The 14,386-nt window shown below is 43.8% G+C and overlaps 1 protein-coding gene across 3 annotated transcripts in view; it reads right to left on the bottom strand.

The window, feature by feature from the left end:
• mtss1la (MTSS I-BAR domain containing 2a) overlaps positions 1–11,888 on the bottom strand; it is a 36,264-nt gene extending 24,376 nt beyond the window's left edge. For 2 of the 3 annotated variants that reach the window (XM_015964952.3, XM_054733285.2), the window contains exons 1-3: positions 11,197–11,887; positions 7,884–7,945; positions 7,701–7,774 (exon numbers count right to left, since the gene is read on the bottom strand). In XM_015964952.3, the coding sequence (XP_015820438.3) occupies positions 7,701–7,774; positions 7,884–7,945; positions 11,197–11,265 (205 nt within the window). In that variant the 5' untranslated portion in view covers positions 11,266–11,887. Of the gene's footprint in view, positions 1–7,700; positions 7,775–7,883; positions 7,946–11,196 lie in introns of all 3 variants that reach the window. The other variant, XM_015964950.3, reaches the window with a different exon arrangement.
• Between the last annotated feature and the right edge of the window lie 2,498 nt (positions 11,889–14,386).

Genomic DNA, 14,386 nt, shown 5'->3' with positions numbered 1-14,386 from the left:
GCTGACGCCACCACCATGACCGTAAACTCTAAATACTCACAAAACAAACAAAAGGAAGTCCCAACAGGAGCTTGGCAGTTTGGCACGTCGCAGACCCATGCAGAGAGGAGGGTTAAATCTGATGGAGACACGCAGAATCGTCTCACACGCGATGTTAGTTATCTGGGATTTATACGAGAAGCTGCCCTCGCAGTCAAAGACAACACAAAGATTAGGTCGGGAAATCATAAAATCCTTTCTCATTCGCCAACTTCTGTTCCTGAATCCATCACGAAGTCCCGAATGAGGGGGAACGGCGCTTTCTTTGGCGGCGGGCTGGGAAGCGTGTGCAGCCGGTGAGAGTATGAGTTCACGGGGTGACGGGGTGAGTGTGTTAAAGGTTTAGTAAAGTAGACAGATGAAGAATGCGATGAAACCTCCAGCTGTGTCGGCAGCTGCAGCTTGTCCCCAAACAGGAGAGGGGATGGGGGTGACAGTGATGGCGGCCAGCGGTTCATAGCTGAGGGGACGCCTCCTGCAGTGCGTTCAGCCCTATATGGCTATACAGCAGACACTGCAGGCACACACTCGTGTATGAAGATACAGAGAGAAAGAGAAACAGCTACATGGACAAAAGAGGGGACTAACAAGTACTAATCGTCCATTTGTGCAAGAAGCATTCAGCTAAGATTATAATTACAACAAAAAAGCAGAGTGGAAATTTTGGTTGGAGATATTTTCTAAGAAATTGTTATTACAACACTGCCGCAGACAGAAGGCCAAGGTTGCCCAACTATGGTCACAGAAGCAGCAGGCTGAGGTTTGAAGATTATTCCTGTGCACCACAGGCCTGTTCCAATAAATATCGACATTCCTCCAGCCAAATTCATTAGAGTCTGGAGCGTGAAAAGTTTACAACCGGCCCCAGGGGAGCAAAGGAATCAAAACGGTGCTTTGGTTTAAAACTTTTAAAAAGTGCCAAAATTGAGTTGGATCATTCCCTTCACCGTCTTATAACTTTTACAACACAAAAATAAACTCATTACCATTCAAGAAAAATGATGTGTTCAAAATGTGTCTCAGAGCCGAGAATCGTGAGTCAAGTTGCTAATTTTACATAATATTGTCAAAACAGCTGCACTGGCATCTGCGGGGAGTTTCTAGGTTTAATGCAAAATGCTAGAACGGCAGCATGCATTCAGCAGCTAAAGCAGCATTACTGCAAGCAAAATGCACATCAGTTCACTGTATTATGTTTTATGTGTCAAAGGGGGGTAGGATTTAATAAGCATCAGCTTCCTCAAACTCCTTTTTGAACAGAATATGATCACTTCATTTTTTATATGATTATCAGTGTGATTTTATATTTCATGTCTACAATGACTTTGTTATTATTATTATTATTATTATTATTATTATTATTAGGCTCTCGATTTACCGGTCGATCTACGTCCCAATCCTCACCTATGGTCATGAGCTTTGGGTAACGGCCGAAAGATTGCGATCGCGGATACAAGCGGCTGAAATGAGTTTCCTCCGTAGGGTGGCCGGGCTCAGCCTTAGAGATAGGGTGAGGAGCTCGGACATTCGGGAGGGACTCGGAGTAGAACCGCTGCTCCTCCGGATCGAAAGGAACCAGTTGAGGTGGTTTGGACATCTGGTCAGGATGCCTCCTGGATGCCTCCCTGGGGAGGTGTTTCAGGCACGTCCTGCTGGCAGGAGGCCCCCGGGTCGACCCAGGACACGTTGGAGAGGTTACATCTCCAATCTGGTCCGGGAACGCCTTGGGGTCCTGCCGGAGGAGCTGGTGGAGGTGGCCGGGGAGAGGACGGTCTGGAGCTCCCTAGTTGGGATGCTGCCCCCGCGACCCGGACCCGGATAAGTGGAGGAAGATGACGACGATAATAATAATAATAATAATAATAATAATAATAATAATTATTATTATTATTATTATCATTATTATTATTATTATTATTATGTTCGAAATAAAGATTTCCTTCAGTCATTCAGTTCCCTGCAGGGTTTAGTAGACAACTTTTTGCTAAAGCTGCATCAGTAAATCCTTATATTATATATTTTGAATAAACACCTTCATTTTTAAGGGATTTGCAATGAATAAAATTAGACTATCATGCATGAGAATTTTTCAATAAAGTGTAAATTGGATAAAAATCTAAAAGTAATCGGCATCGATGCTCATAAAATATTAAATAACCAAATTATTTTTCCATCATTAGTTTTCAGCCAGAAGTGGTTTTCTGCAATGACCAGAGCTCAAATTAACCGTGGAGCATGATGATTATGGTCATTGCTGTCGCCTGCTGTCTCTAAATTTGTGAAAAACAAGCTCAAAGCCTCAGTCAGTTTAATCCTGATGAGATGTAACGTGTGCATTGTTGAAGGTTTCTTAAATATTTAACTTTGGTACAAAGCAAGTTTTACAGCAACATTTTAGGAAACAAAAGCTCCTTCTGATCATTCCATGCACAAGCTGATGCCATTCTTCTGCTGACTGCACTTCCTGCACTAAAAATCGATGTTTGTTTATCTCAGAGGCTGATGGGTTTAAACTTACAGCAGCTGACTGTGTCACATTGTGGGCGTGAAAAGTTGAATCGGGGTTCAACAAGAAAACAGACGATCTGTGTGTGGTTACTGGTTCTGGATAAGAGAAGCTGCCACAATTGGAAGCAACAGGTGAGGAGTTAAAATAGTTCAATGTTCATTCTGTTGGCATCATGGAATCCTGAAGGGAGTCTTTGTGATTCCTGTTTTAATCCAATGGGTGACCAGATCAACATTTGCTAAACACTACCAACTACCAATCAAATCCTAAAGAGGCATCCTAGCCAGATGCCTAAGCCACCTCACCTGGCTCCTCTCGATGTGGAGGAGTAGTGGGTCTACTCCGAGCCCCTCCCACATGGCCGAGCATCTCACCCTATCTCTAAGGGAGAGCCCAGACCTCTTGCGGAGAAAACTCATTTTGACAGCTTGCATCCGCGGGCTCATTCTTTCGGTCACTACTCAAAGTTTGTGACCATAGAGGTAAATTGAGAGCTTTGCCTTCTGGCTCAGCTCTCTCTTCACAATGACAGACCAATGCACACTGAGTTGCCTTTGTGTACGAACATAAATAATACTGTCTTGTCTTGTCTCCGCTTGAGGCAGGACCTCGTTCCTGACATGGAGAGGGCATTCTGCCCTTTTCCGACTCAAGACCATGGTCTCGGATTTAGAGGAGCTGATTCTCATCACAGCTGCTTCACACTCGACTGCAAACCGCTCCAGTAACAGCTAGAAATCACGTTCTGATGGAGCCAACAGGACCACATGATCCGTAAAACGGATCCCCTCAACGCCTAGAAATCCTGTCCATAAGAGTCATGAACAGAATCGGTGACAAAGGGCAGCTTCTGCAGAGTCCAACTCTCACCCGGAACAAGCCTGACCTACTGCTAGTGTGGACCAAGCCTTACAGTGATCATACCTAAATGCCAGTATCAAGGGGCCTGGTACCAGATACTCATAGCATACCCCCCACAGGGCCCCCTTTAGGAACCCAGTTGAACGCCCTCTCCAAATCCACAAAACACACGTAGTTGGGCGAACTCCCACTCGTGTATTATGATACTGAATCGATATTTACAAGCTAGATCAATTTCACTAAGAATTTACTGGCCTGAATTATCCAAGCAAATTCAGTCCTATCATCTGGCTTTGAGTATCGTCTCGTCTTCTCTGCATTGTGATTTAAATCTATCACCAGATTTTTGCCAATACACACCCTTAATAAGTCATAGCAAGATGGTCTGTTGTTTGATTCCAAGATGGAACTTTTCTGGCTAGTGTAAGATTTTTTTTTTTGTCTCTATGAGCTCTGGGCATTCATCAAACTACATTATAATCCAACAAATACCGTCTCTGACCCAACATAAAGGACTGGCTTACATCCCCGAACCCATGTTGATTAAGTGCTAAAACGGACTACATTTAGAAGTTTTTAATGTTAATACAAAAACACTCCTTCATTTCAGCCCAACTGTGCCAGATTGTAAGCCATGTTTCATTAATTCGCCTTTAATTGCTCTCAAAGCCTCTCATCTCTCATACGTTCTGTGACCAGAGAAGGATGACACTAATCCTTCAGTTAATGCCGTTCACAGAGAAGCAGAAAAAGTGAGTGAGTGTATGAGTGACACACTTACAGGCATGCTAGCATCTACTGCTGTGAAAGTCAGTCCGCTAATCTCTCATCTCTCTGGGCCAAGTATCATTCTCCTCTTTCCACTTCTTTTACAGCCGCTTTACTTTGAAGTCTTGACCTGCCGTGGTCTAAACTCCTGTTTTGTTGATGCACGCTGCCAGCTGTAAACATCCAACCAGTTGACCCAAACTCAGCTTGCTTCATCTTGCAAAGCTCATGTCCATTCTCATCAGGAATCATCTGAAGTACAAAGTACACCTAAATAAAGTATTTTATTGAAGAGTGCATTGGGATGGGGTGTGAAGAGGGTTCCAGAAATCCCTCTTTAATTATTTTTTTCCAGCAGTGGGATGTAAAGAAAAGGCGGTGCTGGTGCAAACCGTTTTCAAACACACTGGTATGTGACCTATGACGTCAGGTGGTCAGCTACCAGCTGTCTCTCTCTGAATATACATGTGTTGCGTGCATGTTGTCTTCTGTGCCTGCGTGATTTCATTAGAGTGAATGTTCAAAGACTTTGCTCACTTGTATGTGATTTTTTTGACCTACATACTACTCTCTATGATCAACTCTAAGGAAATCTGTTTTAATCAGTTGCTCCTCATTTCGGGCTCTTTGCTCTCGGGGTGACAAAGCAGGTCAGCAGACCTCATTATGACTGAAAAACATCAAGCCTGGATTTTCATTTCTTTGAGCTGCCAATTCCCAACAACTGCTCCAACTGTTTCCACCTTAGCGAGGCAAAACGCTCGTCAGATGAAACCAAAACTATTGCACCGAGGGCTCTTATACATGAATTAGGGACGCTTCGATCTGATTACGTGGTAAGAAATGGAGATTTTAAAAAATTTGAAATCTGTGAAAAAGATCAGATTTTAACATTTTAAAACAGCAATCTCATCCTGAGATAGAAATTTTCAAAGGGAACAATAATGGCTTGGTTTTAATCTCAACAACTTCCTCTACATGAGTTTTCTTTATTTCTCGGAAGAAAACACCATTACCTCACACAATTTACAACAGGCGAGGATTTCAGACACCATAACATGCAACTGTTAGCTATTAGGCTAACGCAGAGCTAACATGTCCCACAGAAGACCTAAAATGTCTGTGCTACGGCGGTATTTTAAACCAGACAGCGAAGGCAGGGTATCAGCCACTTGGAATTTGTGCATATGGGCATTTAACATGCCGTAAAAGACAGCTGCATGGTAAACTGCCTTCAAAATGAACAACTTTGTCTGTCAGGTCTCATTCGGCTTATTTCTCTTCTGGCGCCATCACAGCGAACCATCAAGTCTTCATTAAGGCCCAGTTTACAGCGACATCTCTAAAACAGAAACACGGAGCCAGCCAACAGTGAAAAGTACGTTAACAAACACCAAAGCTGACTGCACCAATCATTGACATGAATACGTAAATGCGTCAGTGGGCATTGGATAGTGTAACAGCATCGCCGCCATATTGGATGTTTTTCCCACTCTAAAAACCCAACTGGAGTCAACATTTTCATTATGATGCCATACCATGTAAACAATTTTGTTAAAAAATTATAATCAAATGTGTTTTTTAGTTGAGTAAACATCTTCAGTCGAAATACAGGTACTGGGGGCGATTGGAGACCCATCCAAGATGGCAACTCAGTCCACGCTGCATTTATGTATATGATGTATGTGGCGTCGATAGGGAGCCTAAGACACTTCTGCCTCATGGGTCCCCGGAAGAACAAAAAAATGAATGCAAGTCAACGGGGCTAAAAACGCTATTTTCTAATCCGCTTTGCCTAACCACACATACCACACGTATCACACGTAATCGGAAGGTTGCAGGTTCGAGCCCCGCTCAGTCTATCGCTGTCGTTGTGTCCTTGGGCAAGACACTTAACCCACGTTGCCTGCTGGTGGTGTTCGGAGGGACCGGTGGCGCCAGTGCTCGGCAGCCTCGCCTCTGTCAGTGCGCCCCAGGGCAGCTGTGGCTACATTGTAGCTCATCCCCACCAGTGTGTGAATGTGTGTGTGAATGGGTGAATGACTGATTGTGTTGTAAAGCGCCTTGGGGGGTTTCAAGAACTCTAGAAGGCGCTATATCAAATACAGGCCATTTACCATTTTACCATTTACATATGTTGTACTACAGTTTAAGTGAAAAGTAATGATGGGTGTTTCGACCACGCCAGTCACGTACTTTGACATTTATTAGCTTGTAAAAGTTCGTAATTAGCATGACTACATACCACAAATCGGCACGTCACATATGTGACGTCACCACATAATCTCCTCTCCTCTAGCATAGCTGCTACTTACCACATGACCAGATTTATGGTGGTTCTTCCGTCCTGTGGGAAGTTTGCTGAACTTCCAGCCATGAACTTGCAGCCATTTTCCCTCAGTTTTCTCCATGTCTGTTTCGATTACGTCACTTTCGTGAGGCATATTTGTAAACCTGGACTTATTTTCACACAAAACCTAAAATAGCGTTTCCCCCCGTTCGAAAATAAGCACGTTCCTGGGATCAAAATGCGTCTTTAAAATTCACGGACATCATATGTGAAATCCCTAGCACAAAACAAGCGGAATTAGAAAATAGCCTTTTTTTAGCCCCATTGACTTGCATTCATTTTTTCGTTCTTCTGGGGACCCTTGATGTGGAAGTAGATGGGCGTGACTTAGGCTCCCTATAGCTACTGGCGTTAAAATAGATAAAGTTAGCCTGCTAGCCGTGGTGCTGTGTGCCCTCCTGTCATGGGAACGTGCATCACAGCCGCATAATGAGGACTTAAATAATTTGAAACATGAAGAACTCCACTACTATTAAGTATATTCATAATATTAATTAGTTTTTATCAGTGTACTTCCTTAACAATTGATGTTTTTGGCAGATAAACTAAGAAAATTGCATAAATACAGAAAGAAAGAAAGAAAGAAAGAAAGAAAGAAAGAAAGAAAGAAAGAAAGAAAGAAAGAAAGAAAGAAAGAAAGAAAGAATAATAAAAAATGTGGACGTGTTTTCCCTTTTTCTTCTTATTTTATAGCTTTGCTGAAGTATCGGATCGGGACTCAGTATCGGCAGATACTCAAAACCAAAAGACTCAGAATCGGATCGGGAGCCAAAAAATGTGATTGGCACATCTCTAATATGGATCATTTTTGAAGCTTTGAATTTTAAGGATATTTGCCAAGATTGGACAGTTTTTTATTTTTTATTTTTGGTGCAGAAACAAATTTTAAACATAGTAAAAAGTCTGTGAAGTACGATTATTACTAGTCAATTCAATAACCCTTGGTTCTACTCCAAAATTGCTGAAAAAGAAACTGCAGAAGTGCAATTCTGCAACAACGCACATGCACTAATACTAGCATCACGTCTAAGTAGGTAAGAATGTGCACACTGCACAAATGTGCAATGTGCAATATTCAGAGTAGACAACAAAAACAAAAAAAAAAGTGCAATGTGTTTTTTTTATTCTAATACATTTTTGACTGGGTAATACTAAATTGTTCATTTATCTTACCTCTGGAGTTGGTGGCCATGTCCGCCACTTTCTGAAAGGCATCTAAAAAGGCCACTGCTGCCAGAATTGTGGTCCTGTAAGTAAATTGGCACACTATCACTGCCAACCGACTGCATAAAGAGTCTGTAAACATTGCATTAGAATTGTTTTCACTGACATTTACTGTTCCCCTGAATTTCTCACCTGAGTTGAGAGTGCAGCTTTGTGGCCTTGGCACTGAAATCTTCCCACACAGGGTAAGAGCTCTGATTGGAAAAAGAACAGTATTGCATCAAATATATCTAACCAAGATAGTATGTAGGCGCAAAAGCACACCCTGTCAGATAAACACACATGTTTGGGGGAACATAATGTTCCTTATAAGAGCAAAATGTCTGGTTTTTGTACAGCAGGAATTTGTATACGGCCCTAAAAAGTTAAAGAGATTGTACTCCATGCTCTGACTTGTCTTTAAAAAAGGTCAGCATGATCCCTGAGTACATACCAATGTTATATAATTGTCAATCAGTGTACAAATCGTCCTCTCTCATAAGTGTTTTCAAATATTTGCCTGTCTGCCGTGTGTGAATGAGTAAACCTTTACATTATGATTGCTAATGCTCAGGTAGCATGGGTTTCTCGTTGAAAGGTCTGGATTGGATTTACCGCTGCATAATCACACTCTGCCTTCAGCTATAAGTGCAGAGGCCAAACATAAAACACACTGAAGGATAGATCCCATTAAAGCAAGAGCTTGAGCCCTGAAGTAAGGAGAGGAAAGGCATAACCCCTGTGTGCCTCTTTGATGGAGACGAGCCAAAAAAGGGGTTGCACATCCTGACTATATATAGCCAGAGAGTAACCTAATACGGGTCTCGCTCCTCATCACTTTTGGTATAACCCCCATTCTGCCAATGACAGAGATAAACTCCCAGCTTCTCTTGGATAAAGCTTTAGCCTTAGACAGCAATTTAAGAGTCATGCACTGAAAGAAACTTAGCCATGAGCCTCCCAGCCATGCTGTTTGCACTTGGCTGTAACAGGTGCCTAATTAGCTTGGGACGTCTGTGACTCCCAGCGGCTGGAGGGATGCGCTGCCAAGACAGCTGAGGGGCAGAGGGTGAGGAAACGGGTAAAGACATGCACTGCGTCAGGGTGGGTGCACATGTGCTTGTCTTCATCCACTCCCAGATGAGGCCACAGAGGATAGGGTGGTTGGAAAGAGGTGCACCTCCTTCTCCATCAGTGGTTCATCATTCACTAGAGGGTGAGGTTTAAAGCATTATCCTTGGCCCTGGTAGACAATTTTGTTCAAGGACAATATCAAAGTATTTGCATTAAAACATTGTTCTTCCTCCTTTTCCAAGGTTGAGTTGTGGCAGTAACAGTTCCGGGGGGAAATCTAGGCAACCCTCTTCCCAGTGACAATCTGCCGGTACTTTGCAGGGATCCCAATGTTACCCGAGGCCAGAGAGGATATGTAATCCCTCCAGAAAATTTCTAAGATTTTCCCAGAGTCTACTCTTAGTGAGGCTGAAAACCTCAAGAAGTAAGGAATCAGAAGGCATCCTAATCAGAGCGTTCCCAACCCTGAACTGGCCCTGGCAAGTCCAGGAGGCTAATTTCTACAATTTGCATCCTGGATGTCATTTACCTTTCAGCTGAGCTCTTTCTTTATACCGAAAGAAAGGAGCAACCCCTTAATTACTGCAGTCAACGCCCTGATTTGTTTTTCCATCTCTTGTGCCAACCTGCCATCGCTGATGAAAAAGACACCAGACTCTTCTGGCTGAGGTAAACACTCCAAACCCTGAAGGAGCATTCCACCAATTTTTTTTAAAATAGCCATGGCCTCAGTGCTACACGTGTGACTGTGGACTGCCCCAGTGCATGCTCAAACAGAAACACATCATCGGCAAAAGGCAAAACCAACAACCCAAGTTTCCAAAGTCAGAAATTAAAAAAACACAAAGTCTTGAAGCGAATGTGTCACTCAGAATCGAATCCACATGAGTCACGGCTGTTCTCACTTCACCCTCTGCCTACTGCTAGCCCACCTCCTGCTGCTGATTTTATTCATTCTCCTGCCACTTCATCAAACAGTTATATAACCAACAGGTGCAGCTTCCCGCTCAGTAAATGAAGCAAGGCCATCTAACGTTTCTAAGTGATGCGCATCATGTCAACAAGCAAACGCTATGCTTCATTATTTTTCATAATCAGGAGTGTTTTGCTGTTGCGTTGCCTGGGGGGAGGGGGAGGGGGGGTAAAGCCTGTCTAAGAAGCTTCCAGTGACCAACAAAGCGACAGGAATGAGGTCAGATCTCTTTCTCAGACAGTGGACTTGCATACTGTGCTGACTAAGGGCTTCGGCCTCACTCAACCGTAATGCTTATCAATAAACAGACTGCCTCTCTCTAGGAGCCACTGTCTGGTCCTAACGCGAGTGCAACGTAAGAAGGAAGCATATGAAACTAAATCAGTAACGTCAGTGGCTGGAAAGTAACTTAATTTGATCCTGACAAATGACAAGTCCATAAATAATCACCCAGAAGACCTAAAGGCCTTGTGAGGTTCAAATCAATAAGAAATCTGTGAGGTTGAGTGCGCAGGGTGACGCTTCACTTGTTTTGCTGTTATGAACACTTTGTAAGCATCACGTGTGTCCTGAACAATGAGAAGACCGGGAGCTGCCCACAGGCCTGATGGATACGTTCACACTTTCCATCTGTTGTCTTGAACAACAGACCACCCTGGAACAACTTCCTTCACTTGAACCCTCCCCCAACACACACACACACACACACACACACCAAATTTCCGCTTATGAAATTATTCTAGACTATCTTCAATCGGAGAACTTGTCTTGGGTGTACACATTGCAAAAGAAGCTGTCTGCTGCCACAGACATCGAGAAGCATGATCAATAACCTTTCGTCCCTATTTCGGTTCACTTGACTGAGGTGATGAAACTGTTATTTCCTATTGGAGCATCCTTCCCTGATTAGGTTAAAGAGGGAACAATTGTCTGAGGTCACATGGCAAGTCATCACTTTTGTGTTTTGGTAACTCCACCTCTTCCTACTTTTAAGACATTTTCCTTCTTTTCAATTTCAACCATGCTTTACATTTCTACAGGAAGTGACTAAACGGTGATTTTATTCATCAGTTATGATGCAACAATTCTCAACACTACATGGAGATAGAACATCTATTTATGATGCTGTCAATAACTCATTCTGCCAATGCCTACATGCAGGCAGGTATTGTTTGGTAAACAGGCTGACACTGGCTGAAGTGCTATGGCAACCACTGCCCCACGGACCTGCTGTACAATATGCAAATGGCACAAAGGGAAACATGTTTCAGCTCCGTTTGTCCTGCAGCGGTGTTTCATGTGGGATGTGGGGGAGGACCCGATGAAACAGACAAAGGCAGTAAAAATATGCGTCTGCTCTGCCACTGTGCAACCACAAAGGTCAGATTTAACCCCAGTGTGATTTAAGATGAGCCTTACCTTCATGTCGTTGACTATAGCCTGGAATAATCCACCCAGCGCTCCACACTCCTTCTCCACAGACTCCATGGTGTCCAAAGCAAAAAAGAGAGCTAGTGGAAAGAGAGAAACCAGCCCGATCACCCCTCGGTTTAGGCTTGTTCAAACATGAAACATGGAGATCTTTGTGCCGTTCTTCCGCCCTTCTGTGTCCTTTCCCACAACGACGCAGGATGCGAAGCCGCACAGCCAGCAGCCTGCGGAGCGCACAAACAAAAAGAAACGTGCTGCTCAGCTGCTCAAAGGCACCGGATGCTGCTGCTCGCTCCGCCGCCGCTTCTCCGCTCGCCGGTGGGATGGAGCAGGACGCAGGGACGCGCCAGGTCGTATTACAGCCTGGAAACGTGTGGCGGACGTGCACCGAGGCTCCTCATAATTTAACACAAATGATATTCTGGGGTAAAGAGGGCAGAAGCAGGGGGCATCACGGGGGACAGGATCGGTCGCAGGGGACCGCGGGGACGCGCTCTGTTGTTAACAGAACAGCAGATGTCTCGGCGTTGGAGTCTCCGGTAACACGATCCATGGGAATGGAAAAGGGGCTGGTCACTTTTTTTTCCTCCAGGTAGGAGGAGACAAGAGGGAACACCCCCCTCCTCCAGACCTCCTTTCACCACATGCAAACAAAAGTAAAACCACGTTTCTTTGCTGACATGTAAAACAGGATTTGTTTGGTTTTATTTGCGTATTAAGGCGCGTGCCTGATAACGCGCCTCTGTGACTTCTTTCCCTGGAAACAGTCGCATGTGATCCATTATCACATCAAAACACACCCGTCAAGGTTTTTAAATAACATATAAAAGACAGATGTTGATTCAAAACCAACTTATTGACTCTGATGCATGGACGTAGATTTTTGATGGAGCGGGGGGGGACATGCCCCCCACTATTTCCAAAGTTAATTTTTGTCCCTTGCACTTTTTACCATCCATATTATCAATATTAACTAGACACTGGTTAAGCACTAGGACCAACCAGAAAACACTGTTGGCAAACTGATACTTGCTAACATGGTATTAGTCGTTCCTGCCACCTGTGTACTTGACAGTTTTGCATTTCTGACATTGCATCAAAGAGCCTTTAGGCTGTAGTTTTATACATATATTGTATTCTTACTGTAAAGACCCCCCCCCCCCCCCACACACACACACACACACACACACACCTCAGTCCTTAAGGTTGGTTAATGCTTGACGCGTCCGCGAGGTCCGCACGGCTCAGCGCGGAAAAGTTGCGTCATTTTAACAACCACGCCCCTCCACCGCGCCTCCGCATGGCCCAGAATTTCCGCAACGCACACCTCGGAAAATTTCTAACCACGTGGACGGACGGACGCGGAAAAACATGGCGGACCGGCAAGAACTAGTATGGCAGAGGTTCGTAAATACAGACATGTGTATGATTCAGCTCTCAGAGATCACCGTGATCAACATGTTGTTAATAATTCTTGGAGAGAAATAGCTCACACTGTCGGAAAAGACGAGAACGCTGTTAAAAATGCTGAAATGCCATGTTGTAAACAGTAATTTCTACTTCTACTATGGTGTAGTGTTGGATGCATGCCGTAGGGCTCCATGCTGCTCCGTTCAGTTTGGGAGAATATTGGCTCACCGCAGAGACAAGCCGCATGAACCATAAACGCTGCGAGTTGCGAAGCGCGTTCCATCCGCGAGCCGCATCACCGCGCGGAAAGTGAATGCGTCAAGCATAAATCAAGCTTTATGCCGGCTGTCCGCACCATCACTACCGACTCTAAAGTCAAACAACGGCTATGCTTTAATGGTTGGAGTTCAGTGAATAAATCAACGTTATCACAGCATGAATGCTCGACAATGCTGACTTTAAATTAATAACTTTATTTAAAAAAATATATTTGTGTAGTTTTATAAAGCTGGTCATAGATTCTCAAAGCAGACTGCTCATTCATTTCTGTTTTTTAGTGTTAAAGTATTTACAAACACATTTTATGATCAGATAATAATAATAATACATGGCTATCATGGAGAATGGAAACTCCTTGTTAGTTAAAGGTTATTGTCATTTTTCTGGTTAAATCAAATCAAATGCAACAAAACATAGTAAGTAAGTAAGTAAGTACATTTTATTGATATAGCACTAATCACATGCAGAGAATTACAAAGTGCTTCACACAGACAAAACTAAACAAACCATAAAGTCATAAAATCCTCATGATCTTAAACAAAGCAGGAATAAATGAAATTCAGAAAAACAAAGTCATAAAATTATAAAATATCATAAAACAAGATGATTAAAAATTAGAGTAAAATATATTTTGTATTTTATTTTACCACCATAACATTTGTTTTATGTACAGTTTTAGGCTTTTTGTCATTAAAATCCCAACAAATAAAACTAATTTTTGCATTTTGTCTCTTTTTGCTCTATTTAGTGCATGAGGATCATTCCACATGAAATGTCATTTTGCTCAAATACTGCCATGTGCTGGGGTGAGTGCTCCTCTCATTTTTGTCCCATCTTTGAGCTGCTGTGTTTCAGGAGAGGGAGTGTCCAGCTGCAGCTCATTAACAATCAGCGGGTCCAGCTATAAGAGGAGGAGGAGAACACATCTCGACGCCGGATGATTAACTACAACTTGGTAGTGCCAGCCCTTTTGTGTCTCCAGGTTAACTCTAGTGATTTTTGGATTTTAGAACCCTTGTGGATATACTTGTGCTTACCTGTTCCCAGAATTTTTGGATCATTTGTGGACCTTACCTTGACTCCTCAGGATCTCATTGGACTTCTGAAGCTTCTGGAGCTTCTATGGTTTTCCTGTGGCTCCTCTGATTGACTACTTGGACATTTCCACGATCCCGCTGGGTTACTCGCCTGTGCCCCATTAATCTCCTGGACGCAGCATTCACCATTCTCCTCTCCTCCCTGCCGGCCCGCTCCTTGCTCTCCTCGCGCCCCCTCTCCTGGACACACCCTCTTGGATTCACCCCGGCACTCCACCTACCCTCCCCAATTCCTCAGCCCCCATCTTCACATAAGTCTTTACTCTGCACCTTCCTAGTTTAGACTTACCTCCCTGGACTCACCTGTTCCTCTGCCCCCCCCCCCCCCCCCCCCCCCCCCGATGCTGTGGTTTCATTGCCGTCCCCACTGGACCTTATCCAGTGCGCCCTCA

The sequence above is a fragment of the Nothobranchius furzeri genome, chromosome 4 (genome assembly GCF_043380555.1).
Source record: "Nothobranchius furzeri strain GRZ-AD chromosome 4, NfurGRZ-RIMD1, whole genome shotgun sequence".
NCBI lineage: Eukaryota > Metazoa > Chordata > Actinopteri > Cyprinodontiformes > Nothobranchiidae > Nothobranchius > Nothobranchius furzeri.
Note: the sequence above shows the minus strand (reverse complement) of the source record. Positions and strands in the feature narration are given on the sequence as shown.